Source organism: Radiomyces spectabilis (genome assembly GCF_025331425.1).
Source record: "Radiomyces spectabilis strain NRRL 2753 chromosome Unknown BYT42scaffold_2, whole genome shotgun sequence".
In the NCBI taxonomy this organism is placed as follows: domain Eukaryota; kingdom Fungi; phylum Mucoromycota; class Mucoromycetes; order Mucorales; family Radiomycetaceae; genus Radiomyces; species Radiomyces spectabilis.
Genome location: NW_026251927.1, coordinates 267,221 through 280,207, shown reverse-complemented (window position 1 = coordinate 280,207; position 12,987 = coordinate 267,221). Strand labels below are relative to the sequence as shown.

The 12,987-nt window shown below is 38.7% G+C and overlaps 1 protein-coding gene across 1 annotated transcript; it reads left to right on the top strand.

The window, feature by feature from the left end:
- Positions 1-11,751: 11,751 nt before the first annotated feature.
- Positions 11,752-11,934, top strand: BYT42DRAFT_484470 (uncharacterized protein; the record flags this gene model as incomplete). The annotated part of the gene is made up of 1 exon (XM_051563735.1): positions 11,752-11,934. A coding segment is annotated over one exon (183 nt), but the record flags the coding sequence as incomplete, so codon positions are not given.
- Between the last annotated feature and the right edge of the window lie 1,053 nt (positions 11,935-12,987).

Here is a 12,987-nt window from a genome sequence, read left to right as displayed (position 1 = left end):
CAAGATGAGTGGTCAGTTTAGACCATTTTTTCCAATAAAACCAAAAATAAGAAAAAGCACGTTTTTCTTCCTTGCCGATATACAGTAATAAATGCTGGCGAAATAAAAGTATCTTTATAGCAACGTCCTCTAAAAAATATACATGAAGTATTTTGCATAAAATCGTGAAATGCATTAGCTCCATTAGCTCCATGTTGCATCCGACGTATAATAGGCAGGTCTGGAGACCGCCATCACGTTGCATCGTTTTTTTTAAACACATTTTTTATAGTACTGCGCCTTTTTTTTATTCATAAAAAAAGAGAATTCTTTTCTTTACTCTGTCCCGAAATCCTGAGCATTTTACTTCAATTCATCCTAATGCCATTGCCAATTCCGCATATGATCTTCATTAAAAAAGGTACTCAAATGATGCGAAAAAAAAGCAGCCGAAAAGCATGCGAAATAATCTTGTGCTAATAAAAAACCGTGCTGGCAAGCCTTTTATAGTATTGTAGATGATGTTCAATTTGACAGAAACGTGGAAAGTATAAAAGCAGTTGTGCCATGTGGTCCTGATTAACCTCATCCTCTGTGATAACCTCATTTTTCTCATCTTACTAACATGCCATCCCAACTTACCACTGACAAGCTCAACAACCTCTGAGTGCGGCTTTCATGAGGTGAGAGCTATAAAAAAATCGCCGTTGCCTTGAGACTGTCTCCTAGTACTGTTTCCAAGTATGTAAAGAAGTACTTCCCGGAACATGAAAATATGCAAGCTGGATGACCATTGTTGTTTTCACCAACAACCATTGCCTCAGTGCGCCGGAAGGTTTTTTCTGGCGAGCTTACCACTGCCATTGCTGTTCAGAAATATTTGAGGGAGCTGGGGACATCATGCACATGTAAAACAGTGTGCAATCTGTTGAAGCAACTTGGTTTCGAAGCTCGCATAAAAATCAAAAAACCATTACTTACCAAGAGACACATAAAGGCGCGATTGGATTGGGCCAAAGCTCATCAGCACTGGACAGTCAACGATTGGAAATAAGTGGTGTGGTCTGATGAGACTAAGATCAATGTCTGGGGCTTGGATGGAGTCAAATACTGCTGGGTTAAGCCGGGTGATCCCTTGAAGCCCCATTATCTGGATCTGACTGTCAAGCACGGAAACAGCAACATCATGCTATAGGGCTGCATGACATATGAAGGCCTCGGTTATGCGTGTCAGATTTTCGATGACACAATGAAGAAGGAGGATTACGTAGAGATTTTGAAGACCACTCTGTATAATTCAATCGAGCATTACGACCTGGACGAAGATGCAATGATCTTCTAACATGATAACGATCCCAAGCATACCACCAAGTGTACGAAGGACTACCTGAATTCGTGCTATTTTTCTGTTCTGTCTTGGCTGGCCCAGTTACCGGATCTGAACCCCATTGAGCATATATGGCATCATCTTAAGCTCAAATTGAGCTATTATGACTGCCAAGCCAGTGGGGTTACCGAATTGTGGACTCGTGTTGAGGATCAGTGGAACACATTCCCTTCGGAACTTTGTAAAAAATATGTTGAGAGTATGCCGGCTCATGTGCAAACTGTTCTGAGGGCCAAGGGTGAGCATACTCGATTTTAATAAAGTGCTTTATGCAAAACGTCGCCATTGACAAAGGATGCATAATTGACAGTAGCTGGGGAACAGTTTGTATGAAATGACCGAAATTCCAGAAGAAGAGTGGGAAGCGTGCGAACAAAAAAATAAATAAAAAACGGCAGCTAAATAATTGCCGGTTTACTGACGAAAAAAAAGATGCAGTGTGCTGGTGGTCCCCAGATCTGCTGCCCATTATGCACTGAATTCAACATGGAGCTAATGAAGTTTATAAATTGCATGATTCCATGCAGAATGCTTCACGTATATTTTTTAGAGGACATTGCCATAAAGATATTTTTATTTTGCTGGCATTTATTATATCGGCAAGAAGAAAAACAGGTGAAAAAACGCTTTTTCTTATTTTTGGGTTTTATTGGAAAAAATGATCTAAACCAACTGCTCATCTTGAAATGGTGAATGCAATGAGATGAATTGCAATGCGATCATCAGGATTTCGCGACAATGTAAAGAAGAGAATGTACTTTTCATATAAAAAGAAAATTCGGACAGTACATATAGTGAAAGCCGCTGTATGAATAAACACGTAAAAAAAGGGCATAGGTTTGGACCATTTTTTCCCCCACTGTATACAGTATAATGCATAATTAGCAAAAGATGGGGAACAATTGGTGTAAAATGGCTGAAATTTCAGAAGAAAAGAAGGAAGTGTGTAAATAAAAAATGGTAGCTAAATAATTGCTAGTTTACTGATAAAAAAAAATGCAATGTGATGGTGGTCCCCAGGTCCATCATTATGTACCGAATTCAATATAGAGCTAATGACGTTTATAAATTATAGTACCTTGACAACTAGAAAAAAAGACACAACAACCGAACCTTCCAATATTTACCTCCAATGCACTGCCCACTACTAGCTACAGTATGCAAGATCTATTAGAACCACAGAGCAAAATAGTGCATTTGTATTGTACAGTATATACAGTAAGTTTGCAGTGAAATAATAAAATCATTAAGAATGCAAGTCAGTAACTGTGAATATTTCAGTTATGAAAAAAGACAATTCTAGTGAGCGATTTAAGCCACGATCTACAGTAGGTTGACTTTCTTAATATACCGTGAAATATAGATGTTTTGGAAAATATTTGAGGTTGAAAAAAGCGGGGAGCCACTGTAGGCTCAAACTCAACCCGACTTGATAAAGAACCCTGATCCACACCTACAAACCATGGGATGGCTTACTGTTTGGATTCGAGTACAACGTATTAATGTACGCCACAATCACGTAACAAATATTGTCACTTGTACACTATAATCCGTCAGTTTATAGGCTTATAAAGGAATATTGTCCAACTCCAAGAACGCGCACATGTGGGTAACTGTATACTTATAATTTAAGGCCAACGCTATTATTTATGTTCAAAAATGTTTGAACAACAAACATAAATGGAGCTGTTAGATTTTTATTATTTATAAAAAGACCTTTTAATGAAACATCTAATGTGCGGGTTAATATAAATATAACCGATATTTGCTAGCGTGTATATGTGTCGCCGCGAAACACTCCAAAATTTTGTCGGGTGAAATCATTTTTGACAATAGTATTTTCAGAACTCTAGTTGTTCAAGTCAAAATACTCAGCAAGGAAATTGATCTCCATATTATTCTCTCACTCTGTCATCTGATTATCCTGACGGTCTCTATTCTATGGTATATCAAGAAATTCAAGTACAGATTGAGTAATATTTTTTTATCTATAATCTAGAAGTTAGAATAGCATGCTCTTATACTATTCTATAGTAACTACCCTCACAGTCAAGAAATACTACACTATGCTTGTCTATTTTTATATTTATTTTTTAACTCTTATATAGAATACAGTGGCTGAAAAAATTGTCCAAACCTATGCCAGTTTTTTACGTTTTTATTCATACCACAGCTTTTGCCTATACAGTAGGGGAAAAATGTTCTAAACCTATGTCCTTTTATTATGTTTTTATTCATATGGCAGCTTTCACTATACAGTGACTCAGGAAATTGATCCAATGTTCGCCGATTTTTTACTTTATTGCAATTATCTCCACAACTGTCATACGTATCGTTTCCGTTAAAAAAATATGTTGTAGCCCTAATTCATAGCTTTAAAACAAAAAAAAGATGAAGTCTTTAGCATAAGTAGATGATGAGTAATCGTTTTTTCCGCACAAGTACTCATTGGATCAATTTCCTGAGTTGCCTACTTTTCTTGCGGACAGTCACAATAAGTAAATAGAATCGCCGAATTTTTTCTCTTTCAGTTATTTATTCCGATTCAAGGTGAAATCCGCATCCATTTCGCTCAATTCCTTCATCCGATTCCTAATTGACCTAATTAACATGATCATCTGTAGATGCATCCGATTTCACAAGATAAAATCAACAACATTGAACAACAACTTCGCGAGAACGTTTCTCACAGAGTTATTGCTTCACATTTCAACATCAGTGTTTCCACAGTCAGACGAATTCGCAAGCAATTAGGCATTCCTGCCACTAATTCCGCTGGACGATCATCGCTGATTACCACACAATTGGGACGCCTGATCCTTCGACGCTTCAACACTGGGGAGTATAAAACGGCTGTGGACGCCAGCAGACAACTCTCCTCCACCACGCCTATTGCTCCCCAGACGATTCGGGACTTTTTGCAGGCCAACAACTATAAGTCCATGCATAAACCTGACGTCTTGCCCTTGACCCCCTCCAGGAAGAAAGCTCGCCTTGCCTTTGCAAAAAGATACCATTCTTGGACTGTTGAAGACTGGAACAGAGTGGTATTTTCTGATGAAACAAAAATCAATCGCTTGGGATCAGATGGTAAGCAGTGGACATGGACACAGAAGGGGCAACCACTTAGAGATCACAACGTCAATCATGTTACCAAGCATGGAGGCGGCAGTCTCTTTCTTTGGAGTTGCATTACTGCCAATGGCCCTGGTTTGATTACCAAAATTGAAGGAGGATTGGACGCAGCTTTATACTGTGATATTTTGGAGGATGATATGCTTGGTAGCCTTCGAGAATATGGTATGCAGATTGATGATATCATTTTTCAACAAGACAATGACCCTAAGCACACATCCAAAAAAGCAAAAGCATGGTTTGAATCCAAGGGTATTGAAGTACTTCAGTGGCTCCCTTAGTCTTCTGATCTGAATCTCATCAAAAATATGTGGTATTATCTGAAGTGTCAGCTTGCTGATTATGATGAAGCACCCACATCAATGGAAGAGCTATGGAGGCGGGTCCATTATATCTGGTACAACAAGGTGACAAAGGAGGCATGCCAGAAGTATATTGCCACCATGCCTCGACGTTTGGAGGCGGTCATCAAGGCCAAAGGTGGACAGATTGATTATTGATTCAATAAGTAAGTGCAACTCAGAAAATTGATCTAATGAGCAGTCGTGTGGAAACCTTGATTACTCATCATCTACTTATGCTAGAATCCTCATCTTTTTTTATTTTAAAGATAGGAGTTACAGTATAGCTACAACATATTTTTTATTTGGGGTGGATAGATATGGTGGCTGTGAAGATAATTGCAATAAAGTAAAAAATCGGCGAACATTGGATCAATTTCCTGAGTCACTGTATATATCATCCAAATTTTTTTATATGAAAAGTATATTCTCTTCTCTACATTGTCAGGAAATCCTGGTGATTGTATTGCAATTCATCCCATTGCATTCACCATTTTAAGATGAGTGGTTGGTTTGGACTATTTTTTCTAATAAAACCAAAAATAAGAAAAATCACATTTTTCTTCCTTGTCGATATAATAAACACTGGCAAAATAAAAATATCTTTATAGCAATATCCTTTAAAAAATATACATGAAGCATTCCATGTGAAATTCATTAGCTCTATTAGCTTCATGTTGTATCTGACGTATAATGGGCAGGTCTGAAGACTGCCATTACATTGTATCATTTTTTTGAATATATTTTTCATACTGTATTTGTAGTACCACGACCTTTTTTTTATTCATGGAAAAAGAGAATTTTTTTCTTTAGAGGAATTATCACTATCATCATAATATTGTAAAATATTAGAAGAATTACAGTAAATATTATATCTAAAAACACAAAATTTTAATATTTTTTAAAATAATATATTACTATATTATTAAATTGTTAAATGTATCATGAATTAAAAAAGAAGTTAGTAGAGTCATCTGATGTAGGTAGCATAAATATAGTGTTGCTACTTGTCTATGGATATAGTATCATGATATTGTGAGGTTGTCAATAAGGAACAGCCACTACCCTCAGAACATATCATGAATGTTGACGACCTCACAACATTATGATACCACACTCATAGCCAAGTAGCAACACTTCGTTTATACTACTCATGTCAGACACCTCCTCTGACTATTTATTTATTTAAAAACACAATTAAAAAACTATTAATACATTTTTATATATTTTTAAAAATAAATTATCATTTATTTAAATATTTTAAAAATTGTATCTTTAAATACACATTTATTATCTAAAGATATATGTATTTATTATCTCGATATAGATAGTTCCTCAATATACATGATACGTTCTGAGGGTAGTGGCTATTCCTCCTATGCTGTGCCGAAATTCTGAGCATTTTACTCCAATTTATCCTAATGCTATTGCCAATTCTACATGTGATTTACATTAAGAATGATACTCAAATGACCTGAAAAAGCCTGGAAAATAGCAATGCGGTGATCAAAAACCATACTAGCATGTATTTTACAGCCTTTCGGATCATATTCAAGCTGATGAAAATACTGGAAGAATAAAATCTGCTTACACCATATAGTCAAATTAATCTCATGCACGCCAGTACAGTTTTTGATCACTACAACTAGGGTTCCTTAACAGGTCGGCAGGTCAGTGACCTGAACCGAATCGAACTGATTTTTTTTACGGTTCGGGTTAACCTTTTCTGACCCGCCCACCAGTTCGGGTCAAGGTTTGACCCGACCCATTGACATCACAGTTCAACTGCTGACTCGACCTGGTAACCTGTTAGTGACCCATAAATCTGATTTAGAATGGTGATAACATGGCACAGATTCCAAATGAGGATATAATTAAAGAAGCAGAATCAGAATCAGAATTTATTACGAATGAAAAGAAAATCTATGGCAAAGACAAAAAAAGAAAAACAGAGGATAAAAAATAAAGAAAATGGGAGATATAGAAGAAAGAATGCAAGGGGGAAAAAAAGATATACAGAAAAGAGAGTGGAAGATATAAAAAGGAAGAAAAAAAGGAAATAAAAAGAGAACGTAAGAGAAAAAAAAGAAAGAGAATGAAAGAGCAGAAAAAAAAAGAAAAGAGAAGAAAAGTGAATGAAAGAGGAAAAAGAAGAACAAAGGTGAAAAAAAAACCAAAGGGAATGGAAGGAGGAGCTTAAAGCCATGAGTTCAGAAAGATACTCTGCTTCAACAGCTCAGGTTGCAACCGATTGTGCACAGTAGGAATGAAATGCTTCACACGAGAGAAAAACTGCTCGCATGGCGTCAATGTTGCTGGAATGGCAAAATACTTGCATGCCATCTTTGCTAATTGAGGGTACTGGACTTGCCTCACAGTTTGCCAAAACAAAAGCTCACAGCTGTCTTCATTGTCATTGCTGGGTCCGGCCTCAATCAGCAAAGGTGCCTCCACATATGCTTGCAACAAGTCAAGCACCCGGCATCTTTTCGGTCAGTATATATCATGCACGTTGTCACTTCTGTCTTCCTCAACATGATCAGGGCCCTTCCATTCCACCCAAGCTGACTGAACTTTGCACTTTACATTGACAATGAACTCTGGCTCCCAGTTCTGTTCCATCCAGTACGCGTACTTTAATCGCAGATCCAATGCTGTTGCCGTCGCATATACAGAGCTTTGGTCTGTTTTGGCATAAAATTGCTGCAGCTTTTCCTGTGCTCTTCTTGCTGCTTCAGAGAGTTCAGGCGGATTTTTTTCATCGTGGAAATCCATGATCTGATCGAGTAATACATTGTATGCAAAGACTACAATGTTGATCAAAGGATACCTATTTTCAAAACCATCAGAAAGTCATGTAAAGTCAAAATTCAAGCTATATTTTATACAGTACCTTGATGAAGAAACTGCCTTTGTCATCCCTGAAAACATCGAAAAAAGGACAATAACTCATTACAAATAGGTCACATCCTCATCTGAGAGCACAAATTCAGAAAGTTCAGAAAAATAACAGTACGTCTCATTGTATGCCTCTCGTACTTCCAGCACTCACTCCACCATCACCATAGTGGAATTCCACTGAGTCTTCACATCAAGGTTCAATTGCTTGACCTCATGATACAAACTCTTGCATGAATCAATATAGAACTTTCGGTACTTCGAGGTCGATCATCTATAAGTAAAATTAGTTCTCTGATAAAAGCTCATTTTCATTTTTTGTATTACTCCACATACTGTATCTAATCATCTTGATCCTGGTTCGCAATTTTGACACCACATTGCTGGATTGGCCATGCTCTTCCTCATTGTCAACCAACGGTTCTGCATGCAACCCATCTTTCAAGACACTTTGGACGGCAAGATTCAAAATATAGCCCAAGCAAGGTAAGTGATGGTGATCCTTATTAAAAAAAATCTGCCATCCTGCATCGATCGTCCCTCCAGCACCTTTGCCATCTTGGCAATGTTCGAGCCATTGTTGCTGGTTATGGTGAACAAGAGATGCACCACCCTAAAATCTTCAAGAACACATAAGAAGATATCAGCCAGATCTTCACCAGTATGACGATCTTTAGGGTGTTCAAATCCAATCAGAAGCTCCTGTTGCTGCCAGTTGTCATTAATAAAATGGGCTGTGATTGCAAAGAAATCTTGCCCCCATTCTAATGTCCAAAGATCGAGGGTAAATGAGAGACTTACAGTACTTGCTGCTGTAAGAGCTCCATTACCTTGATCTTCTTCTCTTCGTAAAGTGCCGCAATGTCTCTCTTAGCGGTGTCAGTGTTGACTGGCTTAGTAATCATACTGTTGTGCACTGAAGAAGCAGTGGCAACCAGTTGACAGAACTCGGGCAATTCGACAAGTGTAAACAGAGACTGGCTCTTCACCAAAAAGTGCAAAACAAGACTGCGCCAGGTATCTCTTGTTATTTCAGTCGCAGATTGGCCTAAAGATACAACAGGAACGTTTTCAGGTAAGCATACTAAATTGTCAAATGAAAAACACCTGAGAGAAACTTACTTTGAGCAACAAAATTGTCCAAAGGTCCACTGACAGCTGCACTGGAGTGTCTGTCAGCATTACTTTCTGTGATGCCATGCTGGTTTTTTAAATGTCGGCAGATGTTGCTAGTTGAATAGTCTCTGTTGATGTAAACTTTTCAGCAGCCTCTCACCTTATAAAAAAAAAGGGTGAGCGACAGTTGTTGTCTGTAAGATCAAGTCAATTTACCTGGCAGACAATGTGCGGAATGCCTTTATAGTTTTCACGGCGAGCAAGATCATTGGTAAAGATCCAACTACTGTACGCTTGATTCATTGGCTCTCCAAAACATCAACAGTAGTAAACTCTTCTTGAGAGCTGATTAGCACAGAGACGTCGGTTTCAAAAGAACTGGAAAAGCTAGACATGATGATTGAATGGACAAGTGATGAGATAGTTATTACAGTATATGTAAAAAATATAGTAATACCTTCCTTTCACCATCGTATTTTCGTCCATACTGTATATATATATCTTTTTTGTCTTTGCAAACGACAAAAAGCAGTTACAGAAATTGGATTAGTGAGAATTTTACCGCGCTACTGAATTTTGGAAAACAAGTTCGGCCTTCCCTTTCTTGGTTCTAGCCACATTATTTTAGCTTCTTCATTCCCTATCGACCTGATGATGACGGCCATTTCTTACACCCTTTGCCATTCTAATGCTTAGCTTCTTTTTTTTTGATTAACTACTACTTGCGTCATCACTCCATCTTAGTGCCTTACCTCTAAAAAAATACAGACCAGAGATGACGATCACTTTTTACGCTATTTTCACTATTGAACGCCTTCTTTTTTTTTCGATTAGCTTATTTGTAATATTTCACTCCGTCTTCATGCTTACCACTAAAGAAAAATATGAGCAGATATGACGACTACTTCTTGCGCTAATTCATTATTGAAGCTTTCCTTTTTTTCAATTAACCACTTGCATCATTCACTCCATCTTCAATGCTTACTATAATTTTTTCTCAAGTACTGTATTTAATGCGTTCACTTCTTTTTATTTTTGTTAACTTACTTGCGACATTCACTCCATCTCCACGCTTACCAAATAAAAAAAAATATAGACCAATAATGACGACTATTTCTTTGCATCATTAAGCCATATAGTCCTTTCTGCAAACAAACTGACTAACAATGTTGGCTTACATGGCTGATTTATTTACTTAACTGCAAGGAAGATATTCTCAAAGGAAATGTAGTTAATTATGACATGGAATGGAAGTAATGAAGAGTTGAAAGAGATGTAAATAAACTTCTTGCCTTCCCACCAATTTTTTCCAAGGTCTTTTTTCACTGTCACTGACCCATATGAACTGAACTGAACCGAACTGTACTTCTTTATAGGTCAGGTTGGTTCACTTCTCTCATTGACCCGTGATCGGGTCAGTTCACTTCTCTCATAACCTGTGATCAGGTCGGTTCACTTCTCTCATTGACCCGTGATCAGGTCGGTTCACTTTTCTCTCGACCTAGGGTCGGGTCGGTTCAGGTCTTGACCCAACCCAACCCGTATAGTTGTGAAACCCTAACCACAACATTATTTCTCAGACTTTTTTGGCTACTATTTTTCAGGTCATTTGAGCACCATTCTTAATATAGATCACATGCAGAATTGGCAATGGCATTAGGATGAATTGGAGTAAAATGCTCAGAATTTTGGTACAGCATAAAGAAAAAAATTCTCTTTTTCTATGAATAAAAAAAAAGTTGCAGTGCTATGAAAAATGTGTTCAAAAAAATGATACAATGTGATGGTGGTCTTCAGACCTGCCTATTATGCGTTAGATGCAACATACAGTAGAGCTAATGGAGCTAATGAATTTCACGATTTTATATGGAATGCTTTGTGTATATTTTTTAGAGAATATTGCCATAAAGATATTTTTATTTCGCCAGTGTTTATTATATTGGCAAGGAAAAAAAACACGATTTTTCTTATTTTTAGTTTTATTAGAAAAAATGGTCCAAACTGACTGCTCATCTTGAAATAGTGAATGCAATGGAATGAATTGCAATGCAATCACTGGAATTTCGTGACAATGTAGAGAAGAGAATGTATCTTTCATATATAAAAAAAATTCGGGCAGGAACTGTGTATTGGTAAGTTACTGTCATGACCATTCCTGCGTACACGTTGTCTTGGCCATAATGCACGACCATGTGTATTATTGGCCCAAGCACGCTCTCCACTGTTGCCGTGCTGGTCCATGCGTATACCCCTTACTTGGTCTCTATATTCCTCTCTTACCGTTGTCCTCTCCTTTTGCTGATCTATGCTTTACCTCATGTTATGCTCTGCATTTCATTTAAATTATTTTATTATCATTGCCTGTTCTGTATCCGATCCTTTAGTATAAATATCCGATCTCTTCTCATGAAATAAACCTCAGTCAAGAATTGTGTGTGTTGTGTGTATTCCCTCGCACTACCTTGTTCTCCATCTTGTCTTGTCCTTGTCTTGATTCTTTTCCTGTTTCTATTCTTATTCCGATTTCGTTCTTGTTTCTTGTTCCTGTTTTACTGTATTCCTTTTCTTGTCTTGTCTTGTCCTTGTCTTGCGAAAGCACTTAACACCACCCTCTTGTCCAGCTTGCACTGATCCTCCCGTAATCAGTGCATAACAGTATTCTTGACTCATCTGTGTTACCTGCTTTTTCTGTTCCTGTACCTGCCCTGATTTTGTTTTATGCAATCATCAGTCGCTGATATTGCCGCCATTTTTGATCAATTGTCTGTAGATTCTCTCACTCTTGCTTCTCCTTCCGTTCCTACCACCCCTCATTCACCCCTCATTTCTCCAGTGGTGCCTGCTGCCATGGGTACTGACCAAAACCTGAGTCCTGTTGCTGTGACCTCAAGCCCTGCCAGCATCAACAAACCGCCCTTGTTTGATGGAACTCCAAGCAAGCTCGAAGATTTCATTGTCCATGTCAAAATGAACATATTCAATGATTCAGTCTGCTACTCGACCGAAATTAGCAAGATCATTTTCTTGTGTTCATTCTTGACTGGTTTTGCTTTCTCCTGGGCTCGTCCATACCTCGAGAAATTAGGTACTGACGACCTTGATCCATGTATGTCGACCTTCACTGCGTTCCTTGATGAACTTCGTGCTGCTTTTGGTGTCGTGGACGAATTATTGGTTACTGAAACTGCCCTGATCCGCCTCCGCCAGGGGTCTTCCTCTGCATCTGAATATACTGTAACTTTTCGTCGCCTGGCCGTTAAAACTGGTTGGAATGATGCCGCTCTGTTAGGACGCTACCGTGATGGTTTATCCGATCGTATAAAGGATCATATCGCCCCATTGGACCTCCCCACGACCATTTGGGAGTTCGCCACAAAGATCATCTTAATTGATAACCGTATGCGTGAACGTGACGATCAACACCGCCGATCCATGTCCCGTGCGTCCCCCAGACCTGCTCCTGTACGTCCATGTTTTGTGCCTCCTGTTTCCCCTGCCAATGACGATGTCCAACCAATGGATATCGATGTGGCCCGCGTTCGAAAATTTGTCCCACTGACTGCCGAGGAAAAACAACGCCGCCGTAGTTTAGGTCTTTGCTTGTATTGTGGTGATGAAGGCCATATTGCTTATTCTTGTCCCAAGAAGGGAAAAGGCCCATCCCGAAGTCAATAAGAGAGTTTTCTCTGGGATCAAACAATAAACATGACTTTAAATCATCATCCAAACCTCTCTCCTCCGATATTACCTCACATACCTGTCTTGCGTCGTCCGCCCCTCTTGTCCCTGCCCCTGTTCCTGAGTCGTCCAAACATCTGGTCGTGGCCGTCACCATTAGTTGCGGATCAACCACTATTGAAACCGTCGCCATGGTCGATTCAGGTGCTATGGCCAACTTTGTCAACACCAAATTCGTAGAAGACCACCAACTACCCCTCAGAACACGCGATAATCCCTACCTTGTCCAAACTGTGGATGGCCGTAGCCTTTCGTCTGGACTCGTACAAAAAGAATTCACCACCTCCCTGTCTCTGGGCCAACACCACGAAGATATATCATTGGATGTCGTCCGAATCGCCCACTATCCAATTATCCTTGGTATGCCTTGGTTGCATCAGCATGATCCCATCA